The sequence below is a fragment of the Mus musculus genome, chromosome 14 (assembly GCF_000001635.26).
Source record: "Mus musculus strain C57BL/6J chromosome 14, GRCm38.p6 C57BL/6J".
Classification (NCBI taxonomy): domain Eukaryota; kingdom Metazoa; phylum Chordata; class Mammalia; order Rodentia; family Muridae; genus Mus; species Mus musculus.
This window is the reverse complement of record NC_000080.6, coordinates 75,890,454-75,916,479: the sequence shown is the minus strand read 5'-3', so window position 1 is coordinate 75,916,479 and position 26,026 is coordinate 75,890,454. Positions and strand designations below refer to the sequence as shown.

At 44.0% G+C, this 26,026-nt stretch overlaps 1 protein-coding gene and 1 long non-coding RNA gene across 3 annotated transcripts in view; one reads left to right on the top strand and one right to left on the bottom strand.

Moving 5' to 3' along the window:
• The window catches only part of Gtf2f2 (general transcription factor IIF, polypeptide 2), a 113,938-nt gene extending 94,386 nt beyond the window's left edge, over positions 1-19,552 (top strand). Inside the window, exons 5-6 of one of the 2 annotated variants that reach the window (XM_030247985.1) lie at positions 9,554-9,697; positions 18,827-19,552. In XM_030247985.1, the coding sequence (XP_030103845.1) occupies positions 9,554-9,697; positions 18,827-18,946 (264 nt within the window). In that variant the 3' untranslated portion in view covers positions 18,947-19,552. The remainder of the gene's footprint in view (positions 1-9,553; positions 9,698-18,826) is intronic. The other variant, NM_026816.3, reaches the window with a different exon arrangement.
• A 57-nt stretch (positions 19,553-19,609) lies between these two features.
• On the bottom strand, positions 19,610-25,788 carry Gm52138. The gene is made up of 3 exons (XR_003951201.1): positions 24,023-25,788; positions 22,623-22,704; positions 19,610-21,322 (listed from the first exon to the last, which is right to left on the bottom strand). It is a non-coding gene; the product is annotated as a predicted gene, 52138 (long non-coding RNA).
• Positions 25,789-26,026: the final 238 nt, after the last annotated feature.

The following is a 26,026-nucleotide window of genomic DNA, read 5'->3' as shown; positions in this document are numbered from 1 at the left end:
AACAGTTGATAAATAAGTGTTGCCTAATTTCATTTGGTCTAAGTTTGGAGAAAAATAATAAAACCTCTCTATAAAATGGGCCTTACGTCCAGGCAGTAGTGGCACACGCCTTTAATCCCAGCACTTGGTAGGCAGAGGCAGGAGGATTTCTGAGTTTGAGGACAGCCTGGTCTACAGAATGAGTTCTAGGACAGCCATAGAGAAACCCTGTCTTGAAGAAAGAAAAAAAAAAAAAAGGTGGGCCTTACACACACAGATTTGAGTGCCCATAGAATAGTGTCTGGGTTCCTTGTACTTATTTTGTATGAGATAGCAGATGTGTAAAAGGTAAAACACGTGTCTACAGTGGGCAGAAGACTCAAATCCATTCATATGTCACAGTTTACCACACTGACTGGTTTAAAGGAGGCGGGAGGCTATTAACTGTGTAACCCCTTGGTTATGCTTTAGGGAGAAAGAAAACTAAAGCGGGCCAGGGGGCTAAGGGCAGTCAGCAGCTTAGGTAATCGTTTCTCTGTTGTCTGTGGTTTAAGACAAGTAGAGAAAAGACAGTTTCTTTGTCCTCTTTTCTTCTTTTCTGTTTGTTTCCATTCTTAGCCCAGAATACTGTCTGTCATGTGTGGTGCTAGGATGAAATACATTCTAAAAATGTATAAGTCGCTGATTTTGTGCTAAAACCATAGAATGTGTTTAAGAGTCCTAGACTATAGGATGTGTACTGTCTATACGTATTCAAAGCACTCTATACAGGACTCCATGTGCAGCTTTCTGGGGCTGTCGGAGAAAGGAAAATAACATAATAGGCTTGTGTTGGTTTTGGCCCTTTTCTTCATTGGCATGCTCTTCCTGTGGTTCCAGAATGGGCCTTTGTCCTCCTCTTAGGGACCAGGTGTATATGTAAAGTTTTTACTCATCACAGTAAAGGCGGGACAGCGCATCTTTCCCATAGGTTACAAAGAGATAGGTGCTTTCTGGGGCGCGCACGTGTGTGTGTGTGTGTGTGTGTGTGTGTGTGTGTGTGTGTATGAAAAGTTTCTTTTTCCTTTGGGCCTGACAATCATATTTCTAAAATTTAAAATAGTAAGAGAAGATATACAGTAAGATATACAAGATATACAGTAAGACAAGATATACAGTAATGGTTCTCTCTTCTGCTTAAGACGGAAAAACATTGGAAATGAAATTGAGAATTGAGGATTGGTTGAAAGTTTTAAGTTATTAATCTAGATAGTAGTATCTAATATGAATTTACTTAAATTTTCTTCTTCAAAAATCCTTTGGCTTGCTGGAATTGTGGCAGTGCGGATGTGTTATCTGAAAAACTGTTAGGCAGTCAGGTTCTCTTCTGGGGGCAGGAAGGGAAGAGAGCTGGGGAAGTGTCAGCTAGCCGTGTCAGGGCTGTCTTCTGAGTCCCCTGGTGACCCACCTTCCTGAGCTGTCACCTCTTACTGATCTCTGCTTGTGCCCTCCTTAGATCCCAAGTAGGGGTGTGGTGACAGTTCCTTTGAAGTACGGAGCCCAGCTTTCTGTAGTATTCACCACCATTTTCCCCCTTACTTCCATGGCAAATGCCCCCTGCGCTGCCACAGACCATTAGTCCTAAGATGAAAGGCAGATCCCTCTAGGAGGGTTGAAGGCCGTGCTTTGGTAGTAGGGCAGTTCAGACCTCTGCCTAGGTCATTGTCTGAGTGACGTTAGCACTCAGCCTGGCATATAGAGCTGTATGTTTCCAATGCTTCCATATTGTGTTCTTTTTACTACTAAGCTAGTTCAAACTCATTCTATTCTTTATTAAGGTATAAAGCTGTAAGACACCTGCTTGAACAATCTCTTCACATTAGGTGACATTTCCGTTTATAGTAGCACTTATAAGAATTGCCAGTTTATTGTATAAAACCTTGCTAATTTATCCAATAAAAGTATTAATTTTTAAGGAATTGAGAAATCAACATGGTTTAGAATAAACAGTTTAGAGGTCACATAGTAAAATGTTTAATAAAATTCAAATCAATATAATATTGAAATACTTTCAGAGGTTTGTAGAGTAGTGTATCATGTGACTCGGTGATTCATTTTAATGGTTGAGGTTTTAAAAGGAAAGAGCACAATTAACATGCATACAAAATACATAGGCCCACCTTTTATTTTATTTTATTTTTGGCAGCATTAAGGGATTCTCTATGATAGACAAGGTGGTTACAACTGAGAGCATCCCAGCCCTGCCACTGCTTAGATCAATAGTAAACAGCGTGCATTTACTGCCAGAAAATACCTGCCACATGCAGCACTCCTGTGCCTGTGTGCCATCCTTACGCAGCTTTTTTATGCAAGAGTAGGAACTGTAACCATGGAGCAGTTCAATACAGTCTCACATTATCAGCTTCTTGCCTTTGGTACTAAACCCAGGCCTTAAAACCTATTAGGTAGTAAATATATGTGAATAAGAAAGTGGAAAAACTGACACTCCTGCTCTATAATAATTTCAGTCACACCCTGATAAATTAATCCGATCTGACAAGAACGTGGCTCTTTTCAAAATAGAAACCATCAGTCCCACCTTAAGTATGGCTGCCATTCTCCACCTGATTGATGACTCAGTTTTAAGAACTGAAAGGACTCCAGGTTCTTTTTATGTTTTTTCAGAGTTCTGAGGTTGCCGACTGAGCCACAGCACAGCTGTGTACCACAGGTTGAAATTGACCTTAAATATTACAATCTCTTCCTTTCTTTCCTTTATTCTTAAAGCAAAAAGGAAGTAGAGAATTGGCTTTCAGATATTTGATCAGTACAAAGTGGGAGGCCATGGCCCTGAGAGGGAGGAGGTTAGCTACCAGATCTACTGGGAGAAAAGGAACCCTTTCCCTCCCGCCTCCATTTTTCTATTTTCAGAGGGGCCGCTGGAGGGAGGGCTGTTGCCAGTGTAAACTTTGTGAGTTTGCGATATTGTTGAAAACTAAGTGTCCTAAACATGAAGACAGATCATTGGTTTTTTTTTTCTTTCTAGATCACTATTTTGAAAGCAAAGAATAGATTGTTTTCTGGAGGAGAGAGGTTCTATTTGTGAGTGCTCTTGTATGTCAGAGCTCAAAATTGACTGTCAGTTACTCTCTATGTTCTGCAAGACGCGGTTCCTAGACTGAACCTGCAGCTCACGGATTCAGCTAGACCAACTGGCCAGCAAGCCCTCCATTTCTAAATTCAGTTCCTCATTTTCTAGAATAATATATAATTTTATATCTATTTTAATTTAAAATTTTATGTGCGGCTCATAATATGACTGTAGGATAATAATTCATAACTTATTAAAATAAATGTGTGATTTTGTCGTTAAGTTTTTTTGCTTCTAGAGATGTTTATGAAAAAGTATAATCAGGCCGGGCATGATGTTACACACTTTTAATCCCAGAACTCACTCTTAAGGCAGATCTTAAGGTCTCTGAGTTCAATGTGCTACATTGCACAGTGAGTTCCAGGCCAGCCAGGGCTACTTAGTTAAACCCTGTGTTTAAAAAAATAGAAAAGTATAATTAGGGGCTGGCTATGTACCTTGTTCAGTAAAGTGTTTGCATAGCAAACAAGAAGCCCGGAGTTTGAACGCCAGCACTGTGTAAAATTGACCATGGGCTGTATATACCTGTAATCCCAGCATGCTCCAGGTGAAAACAAATGGAAGGTCAAAAGGTCAAGGTCATCCTTGGCTGGGTAGCAAGTTTGGAGCCAGTCTAGGCCACATAGAACCCTGTCTAAAATATGCACTTGAGTAAAATTACCATGTAAGTAAGGTTCCTGCCAACCCCTCACCTCTGAGTCAAAGTAGAGGTGCCATTGTGTGGTGGACTTGGGTCGCTGCCTGCCTGGGACTTTCACATGTCCTCTCTGGTTTCATAAAGAACTGTCCTCTGCTGTCTAGATGGTGATTGATTCTCAATGTAGCTTATATGCTAGAGTCACCCAGAAGGATGAGGGAAATGACTTCAGATCAAATGTGGATTGTGTTTTAAGCTCCTGGGTTATTCTAGTTTGCAGCCACCAATCTAAAGACAAGAACTTTTTATAGTTGTCTGCCATCTGTTGAGAAGGGAATAGGGTTCTGCAATGGCGCCAGGAGACAGAATCTAGTCAATTTAAGCTGTATCTCATTGTCTTTGTTACCATCCCTCCCCTCTCGCTCTGGGTTTAAGAAAGGGCTTTTTAATCTAGCTTTTGGTAATAGACTAAGAAAAGCTAACTGAAAAGCACTCATTGAAATAATAGGGTTGTTACATAAACCCTTCAGGTGACGCCCTCCTCCCGGGAACCCGGAAGACTTTTTATGTTTATACATAGTCCTTTCCGTCTGTGAGGCAGCCAGCCACTAGTCTCACGAACTAAGGTTGTTGAGCTTTGAGTTTTTCAAAGTTAGGTGCATAAATTTTTAATTTTGCTCATTAAAATAGATGCCTGTGGGACTATATCATAAGGGCTTTTCAGCAATATTTCCCTGCCATGGTTTAATATAAGAATACTACATGCCTTGTCCTTTTGAATTTGCATACCAAGGACTGGCCTGCTCTAAAGAATTACTTTTCTCCCAAGAGATGATGACACACTAATCAGAAATAGAAGCATTGACAAAGGAGAAAGGGAAGTAATCTTCCGCAAGGATTTAAAATGCAAAACCATGATAGTCAAGGCTGTCACAGTCACTTCAGATGCTGGAACAAAAGCCTCACAAAGACTGCCTTGACAAAACAATCAGAGTAGTTCTGCAAACAACAGTCTAGAAATTTACAGACATCTGAATTATAATATTTTAATTGGCAGTGGGTGGCATTTATAATTTTAGTCAGTGATTAAGGTCTCAGTAATAACAGTTGAACATGTCTATACTACATCCACTGTAGATTTTCAACTTGCAGTTACATTTTAATCTTGAGTAACTTGTTTTCTTGAGAAAATTAATTTTGTCTGATAAATTTGGAGAATATAAACATTTCTAACTGGAGACTAAGTGTTGGCTCTGCAGTGGTCTGGTCCATGGAGGCAGATAAAAGATCAGTACATAAAATTCACATATCAGTGACTTCAGTTCTAGTAATAGTAATTTATACATTATCTTGGCTGCTGATGCACTGGCTGTCTGGCTGCTCTACATGGCGTTCCCTACATTTCCCAAGTTCATCAGGGAGAAGCTCAAGGAGAAGAAGCAACAGAACCTCAAAGCAGTCTTCTCCTAGGTACAGTGGTCCATAGTATTAGCAGTTAGTTTGTATATCTGTAGTGTTAAATTGAGTAAAATACTAAAGGTACCGTTTTTATACTCTGTAGCTTTAAAAAGGAGCAGTTACTTCAAGGCCTTAGCTTTGTCCTAAGTACACTATAGGATCAGTAGGGCTAAAGAGGTGCAGAGACTGCCTGCTCTGCCACAGGACTTAGGTTTGATTTCCAGTACCCCATGGTGGGCTCCCAACTCTCTGTAACTCCAGTCCCAGGGGATTCATTGCCCTCTTCTGGCCTTCATGAACACCAGGCACACACGTGATGCATAGACATACATTTATACAAAACACCTACTGTACACATAGAAGGAAAAACAACAGCATCAGCATTAGGTACTAATAGCTTAGTGTATTAGGTCTCTTTTCTATTGCATGAAAGAATAACACATTGGGTGTGATGGCACCCAACTTGATCCTAACACTCCGGAGGCAGATCTCTGGTGCGTTTCTGAGTTTAAGGCTAGCCTGGACTACAGAGCAAGTTCCTGGATAACCAGGGCTGCAAAAAGAAACCCTGTCTTGAAAAAAAAAAATTAAAAAAAAAAAAGAAAAAAAAAAAAAAGAGCACGGTTTTGTGGTACCTGATTGTAAACCTAGTAGATATTTGGGTTGAAAACATGCCAAACAGGATTTTTTTTTTTAAATCCAGGTAATATTTGATTGCTTTCTTACTAATTAACATTTATTTGTCAAATTTATTTGACTTTTAATCTTTAGTGTTGATTTGAACTTTTTTAAAGATGTATTTATTTATTTTATGTATATGAGTGCACTGTAGCTGTACAGATGGTTGTGAGCTTTCATGTGGTTGTTGGGAGTTGAATTTTAGGACCTCTGCTCGCTCCAGTCAACCCCGCTCGCTCCCACCCAAAGATTTATTGTTATTCATAAGCACACTGTAGCTGAGTTCTGGTGCACCAGAAGAGGGCATCAGATCTCATTACGAGTGGTTGTGAGCCACATGTGGTTGCTGGGATTTGAACTCAGGACCTTCGGAAGAGCGGTCAGTGCCCTTACCCGCTGAGCCATCTCTCCAGCCCCTTGAACTCTTTTGTTATTCTACAACCTTACATTTGAGTCAAACCTCTCTGGCTTGATTGAAAGAAGAAAAAAAAAAAACCCACATAAATATCTATCTCAGTGTGTGCAAGTAGAATGTGTGCCTTCACTACCTGAGCCATCTTGCTTTACTGGCAAGATGATGAAATCATTTTTCCACTGATTAGCATCTCCTTCCCTTCCTGCGCTCAGCTTCTCCAGCATAAACTAAAGCTGGGATGGGGGCATGTTATAATGCTTGGACTCTAGGTCCGATCCTGGTCCCTTGTGCGTTCTTTCTCCCCAGTGCACTTACTGTCGTAGTTCTGTCTTTTGGACCAGAGAAAGCATGTATCCTTCTAAGAGACCCAGAGAAAGCATGTATCCTTCTAAGAGACCCAGAGAAAGCGTGTATCCTTCTAAGAGACCCAGAGAAAGCGTGTATCCTTCTAAGAGACCCAGAGAAAGCGTGTATCCTTCTAAGAGACCCAGAGAAAGCGTGTATCCTTCTAAGAGACCCAGAGAAAGCGTGTATCCTTCTAAGAGACCCAGAGAAAGCGTGTATCCTTCTAAGAGACCCAGAGAAAGCGTGTATCCTTCTAAGAGACCCAGAGAAAGCGTGTATCCTTCTAAGATTCAGACTGCGCGCGTGGTTTCCTTTTATGTGGTTTTAAAGACACTCTTCCCTCATTTTTGCATGCTTTTTTATTTTTCTTTCTTTTACCACTGAGCCAAGTATTCTACCACTGACCTCTATCCCCAGCCCTTTTGGGATTTTTCTAACTTGAAATAGTTTTGCCAAGCTGCCCAGGCTGGCCCTAGATTCACTCTGTAGCCCACACAGCCTTGAACTTTTGATCTTGTCTCTGCCCCAAAGTACCTGGCATGCAGTTGAGGTTTTTGTCTCCGTCGTGAGCTTGTCCTAAGAAGTTCAGAGAACATAAGGAGCTTAAGTGCTTACACCATAGCTCATGTGCAGGTGTGAAGCTGCTCCTCACACTGCAGTCATCCCCGTGTGCAAGCCTTGCTCTCTGCTGGCCTGGTCCAGGCCACCAAGGCTTAATTTCCCAGGGAGCTTTGAGACCGACCTTCCTCCAGGAAACCACTCTGCCTTTCCAATAAACAAACAAACAAACTGAACCAACTGAAATATGTTGTGTGTATGTGCGCACACATGCAAGCACATATTTGTGGAGGCCACAGAACCCTAAAGTACTTTTTTTTACCTTGAGAGTAGGTTTCTCATTGGCATGGACCTCTTCAGAAGCTCAGGTGTCTGCCTGCCTAGCCCTGGGATTCCGAGCGCTTACCACTATGTCTAGCCTTTGACCTGCATTCTGGGGGTGGAACTCAGGCTCTCGTGCATTTGCTAACTGAACTGTTCCCAATTTTCAGTGCAAAGTAAATTTCTACAAATGATTAGTACCAGGGTAATAATGGAATTGACTAATTTTCAAATTTTATTGATATTCATTAACTGTACAAAATACTAGGTTTCATTACATTTCATCCATGTCGATACAATTGATCATTTCAAGCCCCTGTTACATACCCTGCTCCCCTGCTCCCCTCATCTATCTTCAGGCTCTCCTACTTTCAGGTATTATCTCTAGGTTTCTTTCCTCTTTTGATTGTTGTTGTGGTTACTACCACATGTTGTCTTAGCTAGGGTCACTATTTCTGTGATGAACACCATAACCAAAGCAACTTGGGGTTTTATTTGGTTTATACTTCTGTATTAGTGTTCATTATTAAAGGAACTCAAACAGGGCAGGATCCTAGAGGCAGGAGCTGATATAGAAGCCAAGGAGGGGTGCTGCATACTGGCTTGTTCAGCCTGCTTCCTTATAGAACTCAGGGCCACCAGCCCAGGAATGCCCCCACCCACTGTGGGCTGGGTCCTCTCCCATCAATCACTAATTAAGAAAATTCATTATAGCCAAATCTTATGGAGACATTTTCTCAATTAAGTTCCCTTTCAGATAATTCTACCTTAACGTCAGTTGACACAAAACTAGCATGTGTGTGTAAGTATACATCCATACCAGCTGCTGGGTCCATTTGATGCTGCTCATATGTATACCCTGGTCACTTGCTACTAGATAACCAACTAGGGTTCATCCCTGGGGAAGGTGTATGCTCCTTTTCTCCACAAGCATCAGTTGCTGGGGCTCTTGATTTAGAGGCAGGACTTTCTGAGATTTCCCCCTGAGTTGCAGGTCAACTGGTATTATTCAGGTCTTTTGAGGCAACTATAGTGTTGCACTTTGATGGGTGCAGCTTCTCTGTCACATTCAGAAGAGTCTATCTCACATCGGATGTCCTGATCCTGTGGCTTTTAACAGTCTTTCCACTCCGTCTTCTGCCGTGCTCCCTGGGTTGTGTTGTGAATGTATCTGTTGCTGGTGGACGCCCCAGGGTCAGTTGGTCTCTGGTCTCTCTGTTCTTTGGCCATTTGTAGCTTTCTATAATGTTCTCCATCTGCCTCAAAGAGAAGCTTTTCTTGTGAGAGCCGAGAGTTGTTTCCCATGCTGATGTGTGTGAAGATGGGTAACTCTGTGATGATGATCCTGGTGTCTTGATTTTATGTGTATAAGAGGTACTTTACTTTTTATATTAAAAATTAGAGAATATTATACATGCAAACTTCAAGGACATCTGAGGTGATGTGAGACAAAATGAAGATTTAAAAAAAAATAATTGGCGTCAGCGCTGAGTGTATCTGCCTTTCTTGTTGCCGCCATACCTGCTTGAGTGCAGATGTAAAGCAGAGCAGGGGCAAAAGGGAGGAGGCTGGCGCGCCATCACCACTCTTAACCAGCGCGTCCCACACTCTCGGTGGCTAAAGAACCTGTGCTGGGGCAAACCTGTGCCCAAAAGCTCCTAGAGCTGTCACCTAGCAAGTGCAGCTTACTTCATAAAAATGTCTTACTGTATCTTGATTAGTCAAAAACAAAGGAAGTGCTCGTTAGTTTCTGGGCAAGCCAAGCAGCAGGAAGAAATCCTCCTTGGGGAGAAATGAATGTGTTACGTAAAGCTTCATAAGAGATGAAAGTGTTACAGTTGACCAGTGTTGCAACTGTCCTAACGTCTGAAGGTACTTCGAGTCCTGCAGCGACCAGAGTTTCCAGTTCTAAGTCCCTGCCCGAGGCTGGCGGCGTGAAACTTTAAAAGTGGTTTTCAGGTGACTGAGACCTGTTTCCAAATGATTTCTTTCCAAATAATGAATTGATATCTTTCTTTGTTTTTGCCTATAGATTGAATATGAAAGGAAGAAGAAAGAGGATGGAAAGCGAGCTCGGGCAGACAAACAACACGTCCTAGACATGCTGTTCTCTGCCTTTGAGAAGCATCAGTACTATAATCTCAAGGACTTGGTGGACATCACAAAGCAGCCTGTGGTATGTACACATTCTCCTGGTCTTTACACTTACCCTGCCTCATTAGCGTGCTATTAGTGCGGAGGAACATGATTTAAGTTTGAATCCACTCTGCTGATGGAGTTTATGTCAGCACTCAGAAAACAAAATTAATGCAGCTTTGTCTTTCAAACATGTGCTTCATGACTTTAGATTTAAAATACATTTTAGAGCCATTAAAAAGGTTCAGTTTATAAAGGCACTCAGTTCAAATGCCTGATGATGCCCAGAGCCCACTTGGAAGCAGTGAACCTATCCTGAAACTTGTCTTCTGACTGCTGTACACACAGCCAGGCACTTAATGTGTGCACACATAATAATAAAATGTCAGGGCCTGGAGAGGTGGCTCAGTGGTTAAGAGACTAGTTGTTCTTCTAGAGGACTCAGATTTGATTCTGAGCACCTACCATTCTTAACATTAATCTGAGATCTGTTAAGCATTTTGCAATCTTTTTAATTTCCACTAAAATGTTCGTGGTGCAGTGTTAGGGACTCAGCTAAAGACTTAATTTCCTTTGGCAGCACAGCCTGAGAGACAGCATCCATGCTAGATTAAAATATTTTTTAAAAAAAGAATTGTTAGCTGGGCAGTGGTGGTGCACATCTTTAATCCCAGCACTTGGGAGGCAGAGGCAGGCAGATTTCTGAGTTTGAGGCCAGCCTGGTCTACAGAGTGAGTTTGAGGATAGCCAGGGCTACACAGAGAAACCATGGGGGGGGGGGGGGTGTAACAAGCTGTATTTCTCCTGGTTTTAATGAGGTTTACCTTTGTTACATTTATATATAACTATGCCTGCATGAAAACCTATCCCAGACTCTGACAGCAGATAATATATTCCTACAGAATAAAAGCGTACACAGTTGCAGGGAAATAAGCCAAGTAGAGAGAGGGACATTCCAGTAGTGCTAAGGAAGCCAGTTCCTAAGTTCTTGTTCTTGACATGGGGTGTTGGGTTTATTTCTTTCACACTGAGGAGAGGGGTTACTAGGATGTCTATCTGGGGTAGATATGGTGACTTCTTACTAATCTTAATACTCAGAGGCTCCAATAGGGAGACCACAAACTCAAGGCCAGTGTGGACTACATGTGGTTCACTTCAGACTCTGGTTGTTACTGCGTTTCACTCTGTGTGGGGGTGTTTTGCCTACATGTGTGTCTGTGCCTGGGGAGACCAAAAAAGGACATTGGATGACAGGACTTGAACCCAGGACCTCTAAAGAGCAATCAGTGCTCTTAAACACTGAGCCAACTCTTCAGTCCTGGTCAGATAATTATTATGTGGTGGTACTTAGTGAATTTTTGCACTAGATCTTCTTCACTAGTGATCTATAATGGACCTCAGGCGATCTAACATAGTGAGTGTGTGCAGACATAGATTTTCCCGAGAACAGATGGTAGTTTGTATCAAGTTCTCATCTGATGTGGAAAGGAAGTCTGCTCTTGAATAGAGTCATTTAGAGGCTGCACCACCTCAGCAGCTAGGTCCTTTTCAGAGGAGGTCTTGCCATGTACCCTCTGAAACTTGCCTTCTGCCCAGACTAGCCTCAAGTTCCTGTTTCTCCTCTGCCGGCCTTCTGAGGGCAGGTTTGTACCATCTCTGACTCTTAGCCTTCAATCAGTACCACGCCTGGCCCACAGCAAATCCCCTGCAGCATTGGCATTACCATTACTGTGCATGCTGACCTTCCTGATGCCATTGTCTTCACACTCACACCCCTCTCCCTATCCTCTCTCCTTTCCTTCCTCTCTCCCTCCGTTCTGCATCTCTTACACACCCCATCCTGTGGTGCTTTGAATAGGAATGGACCCCATAGACTTGTGTACATGAGCGCTTGGTCCATTGGAGGTGGCACCGTTACATTGGCCTTGTTGAAGGAAGTGTGTCACTATGGGGCAGGCTTTGAGGTCTCATATGCTCAAGCCAGGCCTAGTGCGGCACACAGTCTCCTTCTGCTGCCTGCAGATCAAGATGTGGAACTATCAACTCCCTTTTCAGCTCCATTTCTGCTTCATGCTGTCATGCTTCCTACCATGATGATAATGGACTAAACCTCTGAACTGTAAGCCAGCCCCAATTATATGTTGTCCTTTATAAAAGCTGCCATGGTCATGGTTTCTCTAAACAGCAAAAACAAAACAAAACAAAAAAAACCTAACACACCGCCCCACTTTCTTTTTTCTTTTCTTTTCTTTTTTGGTTTTTTGAGACAGGGTTTCTCTGTATAGCCCTGGCTGACCTGGAACTCACTTTGTAGACCAGGCTGGCCTCGAACTCAGAAATCCACCTGCCTCTGCCTCCCAAGTGCTGGGATTAAAGGTGTGCACCACCACGCCCGGCTACCGCCCCACTTTCTCGCTATCTTGCTGCCTTACTTACATATCTAACTTGCCGTCAGATTCCAAGTCTTCCGCCGCAGCTACTGTAGTTCTGGGACTACTCACCTCTAGTCTTTTCTATTTTCTTCCTAAAAGCTTTCATTTCTGCAAGCAACCTTGCTCATCACAGAGACTACTCTAGGATGCTCTTTCTATCATCTATATCACGATACATAGCTTATGTGGGCAGCCAGAACAGTAGAACTTTCCCAAAGCTCAGCCAGTTTGAAAGGGTAAAGCTTTGGAACCTGATCCAAAGTCAGCAATATGAGATCCATGAGCGGAATGTTTGTATGTGATTCAGCTTTTAGCTCGTCTTACTCTTAAAAACAGGAAACAGTTGGGGGCTGTAGCGATGGCTTAGTGCTTAGAGTGCTAGCTGCTCTTCCAGGGCACCAGGGTTTGATTCCCATTACCACATAGCAACACATAACCATCTAGAACATAGGGGGGTCCAGTGCTCTTGTCTGGCTTTCAAGAGCACCAGGTATGTATGTAGCGCAGAGACGGGCAGACAGAATGCTCATATACATAAAATGAAAATAATTTAAAAGTAATAATAAAATAAATATGAATCATCATCAGAGGAAACCTGTTATTTCTCCCCAGCACTTGGTGATGTTTAAGATTTGCTGTGTTTTGTCTAGTGTTCCTCCATGTTTTATCTCTGAAATAGAAGCACACATAACATTTCCTTTAAAAATACAAGCCATTTTGTATGTGTGGGTGCACATGTAGAAGTTTGAGGATAGTGTAGGAAAATCAGTTCTGTCCACCATGTAGATTCAGTGGATCAAAATCAGGTCATCAGACTTGCTACAGTACCTCTACCACTGAGCCATCTCGCCAGCCCCCAGTGTGCCACCTTTTGTTCAGAACAGACAGTTGAATAATTGGCATAGGTTTTATAGAGTAGGTTTGAGACACGGGAAAATCTAAGTACAACTTAGTGCCCATAGTTACATAGTCCTGCCCAACAAACAGTTGCTTCTTTGCAAAGTTGGTGTTCTATAAACAAAGCAGTTACGGCACTGTATCAGCATCTGAGTGGGATTGGCCCAGGACTCATGCTTCCTTTTCAGATAGGCCTAAGTAAAGATCAGAATAAATAGTAAAGATCTGCAGAAGTGGCTCAGCAGTTAAGAGCACACTGATTACTCTTCAGAGAGCCCAGGTTCGGTTCCCAGCAACCACATGACAGCTCACAACTTTAGGTCCAGGGGATCCACTGCCCTCCTCTAGCTTCTAAGAGTACCAGGCACGCGTGTGATGAACATAGATATATGCAGGCAAGTATATGCCTAAAATGAAAATAAATAAATTTGTGGCTGGAGAGATGGCCCCATGATTAGAGTACTTATGTTAGGGGTCCTAGGTTTGAGTCCCAGTACCCATATGCTGCTTCACAATGTCTAACGACATTTCTAGGGTATCTGATAGGCATACATACAGGCCAAATGCCACCCATTCACATAAAAGGTGCTCAAGCCAGACGGAAATCCCCATGTCTTCTTCAAGCTCTGAACTACAAATCCTGGCTTCCAGCTTCAGTTCTTAAGTAAAGATTGCTGCATAGAGACAGCTAATTTCTAACCTAACAGGCCTGGGGCAGTACTGCGGCTTGGACACAGTTGTTCTAACCTCAGCTGAAGAGGAAACTCATTATTGTGTCCTGATGTTTATTCCAGCACAGATAGATCTGTGGACAAGCCAGGAAATGTTTTCTAACAATGAAATACCTTTTTAATGAGGAGGCGAAATGTGTTTTTCTCACAATATGAGGTTCCTTTCTGCTTTTTAAGTAGTGTCATTGATGGTGGTCAGATGTGCAGAAAATAGAGCACAAGCTCAATGTGAGCAAAATATGAATGGAATTTCCCTATAACTGGTAACCAGGGTAAAGAGTGCTGTGCGTGTTCTTGCAGAGACCAGGAGAGAAGGTGTCTGATCCCCTGGACCTGACTGACATTCATATGGTTGTGAGCTACTAGTGTAGGGACTGGGAACTGAACTTGGGTCCCCTGAAAGAGCAGCCAGTGTTCTTAATGAGCCGCCTGTCCACTCAGTTTGAAAGTGTAAAGGTAAAACTGTGAGATCAGTAGCTGCCCTCTGCTGGCTTTTTAGTTCCCAGACAAGCTGCAGAGGTGAGTTTTCAGGCTTGCTGTCATATGGGACCAGTTTTCTTCATGAGAGAGTCTTGTTTATGTTGGGCTCTGTTCAAGAAGCATTAGCAGCAAAGAGAAAAAGCAGCCAGGGCTCTGCATCTGGGGTCTCCCAATCTCACCTCAGCTGCCTGAGCAAGACTGTTGCAGCATCAGAGAGCCTTATTTCTAGACTGGAACTCTCCGTAACTTTAATTATTGATAACATGTAGAGCCACACAAACTGCTGGGCTGGAAAATTAACTTTTCTTCCTTTTTTCACTGTGTAGTCCAGGCAGCCTTGAACTCAGTGAATAGTCTAGCCTGGCTCATACATGGCTTCTTCCCTGCCTCAGCCTCCTAAAAGATTTGCCAGCGCATGAAGTTTTATTTCAAATCATTCTTCCTAATTTAAAGCCTTGTTTGTAGAATAAACTCTGTGTGGACTGTAAGATCAGTGTACCTTAGTACTGAAAGTCACAACCATCACCACAATCAGCTTCAGAGCAGCTCCACATACACCCCAAATCTCCTGCCATTAGCAGTCACTCACCGCAAATCCTAGACAACTGTAGATCTGCTTTCTGCCCTACACCTCATCCTGAATAAGAATTCATATTCAGCTATTTTTCAGAATAAGTGACATGTTCTCCTTTATTAAGACTTGGCTGTCTGTTTCCCAGTGGTTAATGATTTCAGGTATATGTAATGGGTTGTTTTGTCCCAAATTAAACCATTAGAGTCCAAGTTCAGCCTGTTACATATACAAGGAACTATTCCAACATTGTCTTCAATACTGCCTTTAACCAAAGTTAAAGGAGCCACTTCTAATCCCAGCATTTGGGGGGCAGAGACCAGCCAGGGCTATACACGGAGACATTGTTTTAAAATTAAAAAGAAAGTGAACTTTATCTGAAACCTTCAGACCGATAAGACACTTGCCACTGCAGACAGATGAGTCTTTTTTAGCACACAGATATTAATGCAATAATTATCTGGGTTTTCAAGGTTTGAATGAAATGTAGAGACAGGCAGGGTTTTATCCTTTGACCATTTTCACTTCCCATCTGTTGGCTGCTTAGAGTTTTCAGAGGAAGAAACACAGCAGTGGAACCCAGAGAAGACCCAGGATAGGGGTGGGGCAGCAGTGAGGAGGAAAGAAGATAGCTGCAGGCCCTTGCTGCACAGAAGCCGGGCAGCACCTTCCCTCCTGTTCCCAGTTTATTCTGTCTGGAGGGCTGAGAGCATCTGGCCCTCTCTGGCTGCTGACTCCTGTGTGTACTTGATTTCTTAATGAGCAAGCCTGTGCCTCCAGTCACTGACTGCCTCATAAGTAAGGAAGTCCTTTGTTCTCTCCACTGCTCTGAAAGGAGTCAACTTACTCGCACAGAAAATTCTGTCTATAACAACGCCCTTCCTCTTGTGGTACCCCAGAAGACACACATTCCCCTGCACCACCTGGGCACACAGTGGGCACTTGCTTTAAGCTTTTAGGGCCAGTTTTTGTAACTAGATGCCAAGCAGGGTTTGTGATTAACTTACTGAAAGCCTTAGGAGTGGTAATCTCCCTGTCTGAGCTGTTCTTAATCAAGTTCAGTTGAGTTATTATTATGTAAATAATGCTTATCACTGAAATATCTGACAAAATGCAGATCAGGCTTCTTAGGTTTGGTAGAGCTGGAGAAGAAAAGAACTGCATTGGCTGGCTGGCTGGCAGCAGAGAAACTAAATCACAGGCTGCTTGCACCTAGTCCTAAAACTTCCTAAAATTTAAGGAAATTTGAAAACAACCCTGCAGAGTTGTGGCCTAGTCAGGTGCTATGGTTCTGATTCTGTTTTGTTACTTGACCAGGTGAGTAGAATGTGGTCATCTCATTCCCTCCTTGTAGTGAGTCCGTGGGCTACATTACCAAGAGAAAGAGGAGTGCATGGGAACGGCTGGTTTGTAGAATGAAAACTTTTTTGGTTGTGAGCTTAGCCTCTCATCACTGAACCCTCTCTCCACCCCAGTGAAGACTTTCTTACCATGTCATGTTGACCCCTCTTCTGGCTTTTCTGTTTTCTTGGCTAAGATTACAGATAAGCACAGAACTCGGAGTTAGAAGAGCTGCTTTTTTCTGGGTTGCTGAAATGCTCCTGGTGATTGCTGTTTGTGTTTGGGCCACTGCTATCCATCCACAACTGTGTGATTGTTTGTGCAACAGGATCTTAGCAGCCTCACAATGAACCATTCTTTGGAATTTTACAAAGATGTCATTCTTGGCACCTAAACTGAAAATCATTTGTGCCTAACCCATCATTTTCCATTTATGAATCCAGTTTAATTAGAAAGTAGTTTATGAACAGTGCCCCATTTTTCAAGTGTAATTTGAAATAGCAGATGGCAGACGTGCACATTACCTGCTTGCCCAAGCCTAAATGCTTACTCATTCACACTCATGCCTTTAGCAAAGCCAACTATAGAAGGTGTGGGAGGCAGGCAAACCGCCTGGGGAACCCAGGCCTCATTGAGCTCGTTGCTGCCACCTGCTGGGGCCTGTTTGTGGAAGGCTGTCCAATAGACAGATGCTAAGCTTTCCAGTGACCTCACCGAGCTCTAGTCTCTGCTGTTACATTTCTAAAAGACAAGCCTGGTAGTAGTGGTGCATGCCTTTAATTCCAGTACTCAGGAGGTGGAGGCAGAGGCAGGCTGATCTCTCAGTTCCAGGCCAGCCTGGTCTACAGAGAGAGTTTCAGAACAGCCAGAGTTACATAGTGAGACCTTGTCTCAAAAAGAAACAAACTTCTAGATGGCAGCCTATCTGTGGGTTAATGGATTGTGCTCCATTGTTTCAGATCAGCAGGTAGGGATTTGACTATTTGGTAACATGGCCCCTTGAGGTTCTGAGAACAAAGGATATCAAGAGCTCAAAATCCCTGGAGTGTGGGAGCTGTAACAGCCTCGGAGCAGATAGCGTGATCTTCAGAATCTTGGCTAGGGACTTGGACAGAGAAAGGAAGAACACAAATTTGAGCTCAGTCTGGACCGCCTAATGACACCATGTCTCAAAAAAACAAGGACAGTTTGGGTCTGGTGGCACTTGGAGGCAGAGCCAGGGAGATCTCCCCTAGTTTAGGGCAAGCCTGGTCTACATAGAATGTTGCAGGCTAGCCTAGGCTGTATTGTCAGACCCTATTTATAAAGGGAGGGGTCATAGTGGCAAATGCCTTTAATCCCAGTACTCTGAAAGCAGAGGCAGGTAAATGTCTGAGTTTGAAGCTAGCTGGTTTCATAAGAGAGTTCCTGGCCAGCCAGGGCTACAGAGTAAAATCCTGTCCATATGTGCACACACAGGGGTTTGTTAAAGATTCACACATAATGTGGTTTGGGTAGTAGTGCATTCGGTGCAAATATTATCTAGACAGGAGTTCTTCAACCATTAGTGCCTCTCGTTTTGGTGAATTATATATCCTCCTGCAGTGAGAAGAGCCATCTTGACATTGTGCCTAGTTCTTTGAAGCAGATACTCAGAAGTTGGATTGGGTGGGGTGTTTGTTAGTTGGTTGGTTGGTTGGCAGGACACATCACTTGTGAATAATTAGCTTTCTTTTCTAGAGGTTACTGTCATTTGTATTATTGGTCAATGGGTGCTTCAGTGGGCTTTGGCAAACAAAGGCAGGGTTTTGTAGTCCACTTAACACAGTCTTAATTTCCACGACTCCAGTAATCATTTGGGAAGCAGGTTCTGGGGACATAAAATAATGTAAGCCGAGCACAGGAAGCCTGCGCCCTCTCGTTCTTAGTCTTCTCTCTGCTATGGCAGGCTCGGGCAACACAAAGTTTCAGGCTACCCCTTTCCTTATTCCACAGGGAAGGGGTAGTCTGAAACTCAGAAGATCCATCTTAGGTCAGATGGGGTGTGGCTCACGATTTTATTCCCTGCACTCAGAAAACAGAGGCTCATGGAACTCTGGCAGTTGAGGCCTGTCTAGCATAATGAGATCCTGTCTTTAAAGAAAAGCATATCTTACAGAAGTAGGAGTTGTAGGTACTCATCATATGCTTGCTTGCTTGACTATTATTTCCTATCCCTACAGGGTGTGTCATTTATATGGATGCTCATAAAACTGTTGATTGTAGTCTGTGGACTGATTGTTAAGTCACTAAAGTCAAGAGCAGATTGCCCTCCATTGAATTCAGTAAACATGGAGCAGCCATTACAGTATATTTTCCTCTAGATTCCTCTCTGTTTAGGACTTCCAGGCCTTTGATGCACATGGTCCTGTGTTTAGTGAGGAATACGTTGTAGGACTAGAGAAATGGCTCAGTGGGTAAGAGCACTAACTGCTTTTCCGAAGGTTCTGAGTTCAAATCCCAGCACCCACATGGTAGCTCACAATCATCCATAGTGAGATCTGACGCCCTCCTCTGGTGCGTCAAAACATTGTAGAATCAGAAAAAGTTTGTTGAACCCTTTTATAGGAACCCCATTTGGGTTTTAAGGATGCTAGTTTTTGTTACTTGTGAGTATTTAGTGTATTTCATTTTAAGTGTTACTTCCTGCCTTGATAACCTCATCTGTGGTGCTTTTTTTGTTTTGGTTTGGTTTTTAGGGATACCTGAAAGAAATCTTGAAAGAAATTGGCATTCAGAATGTAAAAGGAATTCACAAGAACACATGGGAGCTGAAGCCGGAGTACAGGCATTACCAAACAGAAGAGAAGAGCGACTGAGAGACTCGTGTGCTAAAGAGTCAGTCACAGGCAGGCCTGGCCAGCCCACACCACAAGTTGCCTGCCTGCCTGCCTTGACAGGACAAAGACACCTGGGTCTACCACTCCTCTCAGTAAACTGTTAAAGCTGAGATTCCATAAAAGTTTCTTAAGTGTTTTCTGAAGAGAAAGATGTTATTTATAGACTAAACTCATGTTACACCATTCAGCGGGCATGCTGGCACATGAATGTGTCCAAAACTCAGGAGACTGAGGCAGGCAGGTGTGAGTTTGAGACCAGCCTGGAATACACAGCAAGACCTCCTCCATAGAAGAAAAAAATTATGGTATGGGTGGAGCTCTGGGAATTAAAACTACTTTTGTTTTTATTGGTTAACTTTGCAAGCGTAAATGGGATATCTCCTAAATGAAAATTTTGTCTCTGAGGAACTAAGGTAAGAAAGGAGAAAGGTGGGAGGCAGGGGCATCAGCTAAGAAATGATTACAGGAACACAGAGTCCAAATTCCTTCTGCAACTGAAGAGGGAACTTGTCCCTGTCTGCAGAGGTAATGTTTCACCTCCACACTTAAGTTAATAAAGAGATCTGTTCCCTTTGTACTAGATGGCAACTGTTATCACTGGCTGATTTTACCCTTGTGATACTGGAAAGAGAAACCGTCTAAACTCTAGACAGTTACTGTCCGCTTGGAGAGCTGGCTTAGTGGTCTGGGGCACACACTGCTCTTGCAAAGGATAGGAGTTTGGTTTCCAGCATCCAAGTCAGTTTCTTTCTCAGCTGTTTGTAATTCCAGCCTCAAGGGATCCATGCCCTCTTAGGTCTCCACAGGTCTCCGTGCTTATATGTCCATACATTCACACAGACACAGAAATGAAAATAATTTTTTTAAAAAAATCCCTTAAAATAACAATTGAAAATTAAGTAACATTCCAACTTCAAATTGTATCTCTCTAACCAGATATAAGCTCCTTGGAGACTGGCTTTAGCCTGAGAATTTTACTTCCCACTGTACGGGCAGGGGCTGACCCTTTGCTATCAGATTCTATTGCCAACTAAATCGGGGCTGTCAGGTGGTGCGCTGAGATAGCAAGGGCTGGCGCTGTCTCCCGGCACACCAGGACGCTCTTCTCGTCCTCAGTTGACTGTGGATGGAAACAGTCCATGTACATGATGAGTTTCTTCAGGACAGTGTCATGTGTTAACGCAGTCCAAAGTTGCTCCTGTAAAGCAGAGATGCTCCGACAAAGTAAGCACACAGAGAGGATGCTTAGAGAGAGGATGCCTGCAGCCAGGCGGTTCAGCTGCCAGAAATGTAAGAAAACGCAGAGTACTAAAAGCAAGGAAATAGTTTTTCATTAAGAGAAGGATCTTGCCATGTGATTTGCTCTTGTAAGGAAAATGTTGTCTTCGTCCTCCCACTATAAGCTACAGGTCTGCCTAAGGAAGGCAGTCCTAGTCACCACCCACCCTTAGTGCCTTACTGGCCTCATTCTGGGGTAGGAGCTAAATGTGGTCTGCCCCTTGTCGCCTCCTTTTTTAAATCTTTTATTTATTGTTTGACAATTTCATGCATGTATTCATTGATCATATCCACTCCAACCTCGCTCCCCTCCACTTCTTGATGCCTGGAAGCCTAGTGTCCAGAAGCCCGTGGGATGCTGTGAAAACTGCAGAGCCAAGTGTGCTGGGTACCTGCCACGTGCTTGGTAAATCATACAGTATGTACCTTCCGACAGAACTTGCCATTTTGTTCTGAGATGCTTCCCTGAAACATGAGGATGCCTCCTCTGCTCGGAGTTTGTTTTATAGATGCCAGTAACATCCTGATCTCATTAATAGAACATCCAGTCGGAAGTTACACTGGACTGGTCTCTCGATGGTCTTACCTCTGGGTTACCCTTTCTGTTTCTCTGTATCGGCCACAGCCTGTTAGCTTGCCTTTCATCTCGTCAGTGAGAATATTCCAAAGCCTAACTTGACTTCCCATAAATATCCTGGAACAGCTGGACTTCCCAGAGGCAGCACAGCCCTGGGGAGGGAACACAGAGTCAGGTTCACAACAACAGGAAAGGGATGTACTGGTACTTAGGATGTACCCACAGCACTGGTGGGTGTACTCCTAAGGAGCCTTTGTTAACTGGATGGAAAGAGGAAAGAGGTGGGCTCAGGGTGGGTTTGATGGAACAGCAGCAGGCTACCGTATGGATCCTTTGATGGTCTGCTAGTAGACATCCTCTTCTAGACAGTGGCGCCATGCCATGCCCAGGACACGGCTGGGACATTAGTGGGCACTCAGCTCAGGTGTGGACCTCCAAAGAGACTTCGCCGTGGCATGAACTTCAAAAAGTAAACACTGCTCTTAAGATCCACACTGATTCTGAAGGGGAGAGACTTTTTCAGTTACATGTGGTTTACCAATATTTTTTTAACATTTATTTATTTATCTTATGTATGTATGCATTTCTTGAAGGGTTGGATCAGTAACCCATGAAAAGCTGTCCAACAGTCCATGGTAACTGGAGAAACAAAATTAAGACCACAAAGTCATGCTCCATGCATACTAGGGTAGACAAAACCTTTCTGTAGGAACTTGACTATAGGTACTAGCGAGCAAGGGGATCTACCAGAACTCGCAGACGCTATCCATGGTTCTACAGAATGATGTGGCTCTTGGAAAACATTTTAGAAGCTTCTTACAGTTAAACACGCAACCCAGCAGTCCTACTACTAGGGGAGGAAGATAACATGTTTAAAAACCTAAAGGTTTGCCAAGCATAGTAGTGCACACCTTCAATCCCAGCACTTGGAAAGCAGAGGCAGACAGATCTATTGAGATCAGGACAGCCAGGGCTATACAGAGAAACCCTGTCTGGGGCAGGGGGTGAGGAAGGACCTATAGCTTTAATCACCAAAATCTGGAAACCGCTTAGGTGTGTGCCAGACAGTAAGTAGAACACAGTGCCAGATAGTCAGGTGGTGAGCTCTTCCCATAGTGAAGAAGACAAAGAACTCCTGATACATATCGTTGGGTAGGTCTCTGGTACATTTGATGTGGCTACCTACTGTGTACTTTCCATCTAGCATCTGCAAGAGGAGAACCGGAGGGGAAAAGGCTACTACTGTAGGCCCACATCTATTCCGCCACTGGGCAGTCACTTGGGGAGGTGGAACAAGGGATGTTTGACCGTGTTTAACCCACACTGCCACCAAGATGGGTGCTGGGCTGTAGAGAGGCACCTCTCTGGGTGTGAGAAAACCCAGTCTGAGATGTGGAGAAGCCAGAGCTGGTTCAGGGGTCCCAGGCCCACGACAAGGCTAGGGCTACGGGGTTCTCTGACTCTTGGACATCTAGGAGTCGCAGAAGAGCAAAGAACAGAGTCGGAAGACCATGGGCCGGGGACAGCGTCTGGGGGGGTGGGGGGAGATTGCTCCAGCTTGTCTCACGGGGGGAGGGAGCACAGGGGGAAAGGGTATGGGGGGGGGGATGGTCTTTTAACTAGTCTGTGTAAGAATGTCTACAATAGTTTAAAAGAACATGATGTCTTGTGAACTGACACAATTTCATGTACTTAAGTAGAAAAATGCCTCAGAACAATTAATGTTAAAGGTTAGAGATGACTCAAAGGTTAAGAGCACTTGTTCTTACAGAGGACCCATGTTTGGATCCAAACACCTACATAGTGATTCATGACTATCCATCACTCCAGAGGATCTGATGTAGTGCCTTCTGATCAGCAGACACACACTTGGTACACATACCTGTGCAAACACAAAGGCAGAAAAGCACTTGTACCCATCAAATAAGTAAATATGAAAATTAAACAAATATTAATTGTAGGTGATAGGAACTCTGCATAATGTGAAGAGGATAAACTTTTTAAACTGCTTTTTGTAAGATGCTGGTTACAATAATAAAAACCAGCTATTTCTACATGAGCGTAGATGTTTGTAAACACAAGAAAACATACCTGACTTAGAGTACTACTGCAGAGAGAGAGGAACACGGGGCAAGACAAGATGTTTCTCTCACTGTCTGTACATTGAAACTATTCACTGTGTGTACGTGCATGTGTCACCAAGCTCAAAAGGAGAGAGTGGCTCTAACCAAGTTAGCTTAAAGCTATTCCAAAAAACACATAGGGTCCCACTTCTCCCCACCTGGGCTTTACAGTTAGCCGATACCTCAAATCTTGCTGACAAGCAAGAACACCCTCCAGAGGACTGTAGGCAGGGAAAGAGGATCGGCATGTCCCCTGGACATTTACACAGTGTCACACACGTCAGGAGCCTGCCAATGGAGTCTACAGTGTCCCCACTCTGAACTGGTTGCCTGTTGCCTTGGTACAGTGCCTAGGCTTAATGTTGATAAACAGCACCCTTTCCAAGGGAAGAGCACGCCTGGGCATAGCATTAAGTTCATTGGAAGAACAGCCATGAAAAAGTAGCCCTGGAGTAAAGCATTTATGTGACAAATTCATCAGTGACAGGAGAAACCCAGCTGTACCTTGATTTGCCAAGTGTTTGAGAAAACTCGTCCCAAGTAAACGGAGCCACTGGATTAAGAGAGAGGCTGAGAGCAACACAGCCCCACTGAAATGGGCTAAGAGGCAGAACGCTGAGCCACTGGAGTGTGGGAAAGGGGCTGGTTTCTAAGCAGTATCTTGCTAGGCGTGGTGACGTGCCTTTAATCACAGTAGGCAGGAGGCAAAATGAGGTAGAAGCCAGCTGGTCTACCTGGCAAATTTCAGGCTAACCAGAGCTACATAATGAGATCCTGTCTCAGAAAGGGGTGGGGATGTGGGCCCGGCAGGGGCAGCAGTGTCTCGGTCACGGAGCTGAAAGGCCAAGGCTTGAACTCAAGTCACAGCTTTGACTATTGCCAGCCCACGGTGTCTCCACTCCTGTCTCTGGCCTGTGGAACCTAGCAGGGTGGGACTGATTGATTCATCCCTGCTGCCTGCACTTGGTTTTGCCAGCAAAGACTTCACCATCATAGGAAAGTGTGATTGCTGTTCACACACTGAGGTCTTTTCTGTTCCAGTGTAGCTGTGGAGGGAGGGAGGGAGTCATTACTTACTAGGTTTTCTATCCTGCTCATGCGGAAAGCTTCAGTATTCTCAGACAGCGTTGGCAGGTGGAACCTTAACAGCATCAAACCGCCAGCTCTGAGCTCATTCTGTTACCCACCTACACAGATCCGTCAGAAAGCCGAGCAAGCCTTGGCTTGCAAGCTTAATAAGTTGAAATGAAACACTCCCACGTGTGAGTTCCAGTTGCACATGCTTGCGTTACAAATGGATGCCGGGTAGTCGACTGGGCACAGACAGCAAAGAAAACCAGGGTACTTCTGTTTGCTGTTTGAGACAAAGTCTTCCTGTATTGCCTAGGCAGCCCTAAGTACCCAGGCTCATGCCAAACTTGTGCCTTAGCCTCCTGAGTGACCAAGACTACAGGTAACTGCTGCCAAACTACAGACCGGAGTACTCCGAACTGAATCCAGGGCTTCACAAGTGCTGAGTGCATTCTGCCACTGGTCTACGTCCCCTGCCCACGGGATCAGTTTCAATAGTGGTTCAAATGGTTCTTTTCGGTTGTTTTCAGTTGAGTCCTCCTGAGAGAAAGTGTATGTGTTGATCAAGGTACACCAGTAAAGAAGCCAAGAAATTACAGTTGATGTCTCACATGCTTCAAGCAGTCCTTCATCTGTATCAAATGGTTAAGGTGTCCGTGTTGCCAATCACAGAAGATGGAGAGGCTCTGGTTTGAGGGAGTGGTTGGGCGGAGGCTTGGTGAAAGGTCACCTTTGTGCTTAGTCTCTGTTCTATTGCTGGAAAGAGACGCCATAATCAAGGCAACTCTTACAAAAGAATACATGTAGTTGGGGGCTTGCTTACAGTTTAAGAAGCTTGGTCCGTTACATCGGAAGCCTGGCAGCACCTATCTCACTGGAGCAGTCATAGAGGGCTACATCCCGATCTTCAGGCCAGGTGAGAGGGGCGGGAGAACTGGGCCTAGTGTGAGCTTTGGAAACCTTAGAGTCCACCTGGAGTATCAAACTTCCTGCAACAAGGACACACCTCTTTATCATTTTCACTCTCTGGTGACCACTCAAATATATGCACCTAGAGGAGCCATTCTTATTCAAACGACCTCGGGGAGGTTGGGAAACTAATTTCTAATGTCCTCCTGGTTTTACAACTGGTTCAAAAGTGGTCTGAAGAAGGCTTTGCTCTGTGGTCCCATCAAAAGACTGCACACGGCAGAGGCCCTGCGCTAAAACTCACCTATCTGCATCCCACTGAGATCAGGAGGCAGAAACCGGACAGGCACGTGAGCTCTGGGGAATAACTGTTCCTCGTGTGACTTTAGCATCATTTGCCCCTCCTGTAAAGCCACCTGCTTCTGCCATTTCACTGTGCCCCAAATGTTTGCCTCGGCCACACAGTGGTTTCTTGGTCCTGTCCTCCTCAAGGCTCTTTCAGTTAGTTCTTACAGGGTGAGGGGAGAGAAAGAAAAAGAATTCAGGTTGTCTAAAAAATATGAATCACAGATGGGTGTAGCGGCACACACCCTTTGATCCCAGCACTTAGGAAGCAGGAATAGAGGCAGACGGATCTCTGAGTTGGAGATGAGCCTGATCTACAAAACAGGTTCTAAGATAGCCAGAGCGACAGAGTGGGACCCTGTCTCATTTAAAACAAACAAGATCAGTCACAGCTCTGGGGACTGGGCACCCTCTCTCTGGCCGTGTGGTCTTTGCTGTTTCGTGTTTCTGTAGATACTCTGCTCTCTGCAGATTGGTCTCTTGACAACACATAACCTGTGTTCTGGCAAACTGCATATACTTTGCTTTGGCTTAGCAGAGTCCAACCTTTTTTCTTTTTTTCTTTCTTTCTTTTTTTTTTTTTGTAATTTATTTTGTGTTTGGGGACTTTGCTGGCATGTATGTATGTGCCACTTGTGTAGCAGTCAGTACCCATGGAAACCAGAAGATGGTATCAGAGCCCCTGGAACTGGAGTTAACAGATGGTTGTGAGTGCTAGGAATTGAATTTGGGTTTTCTAGAACAGCAAGTGCTCTA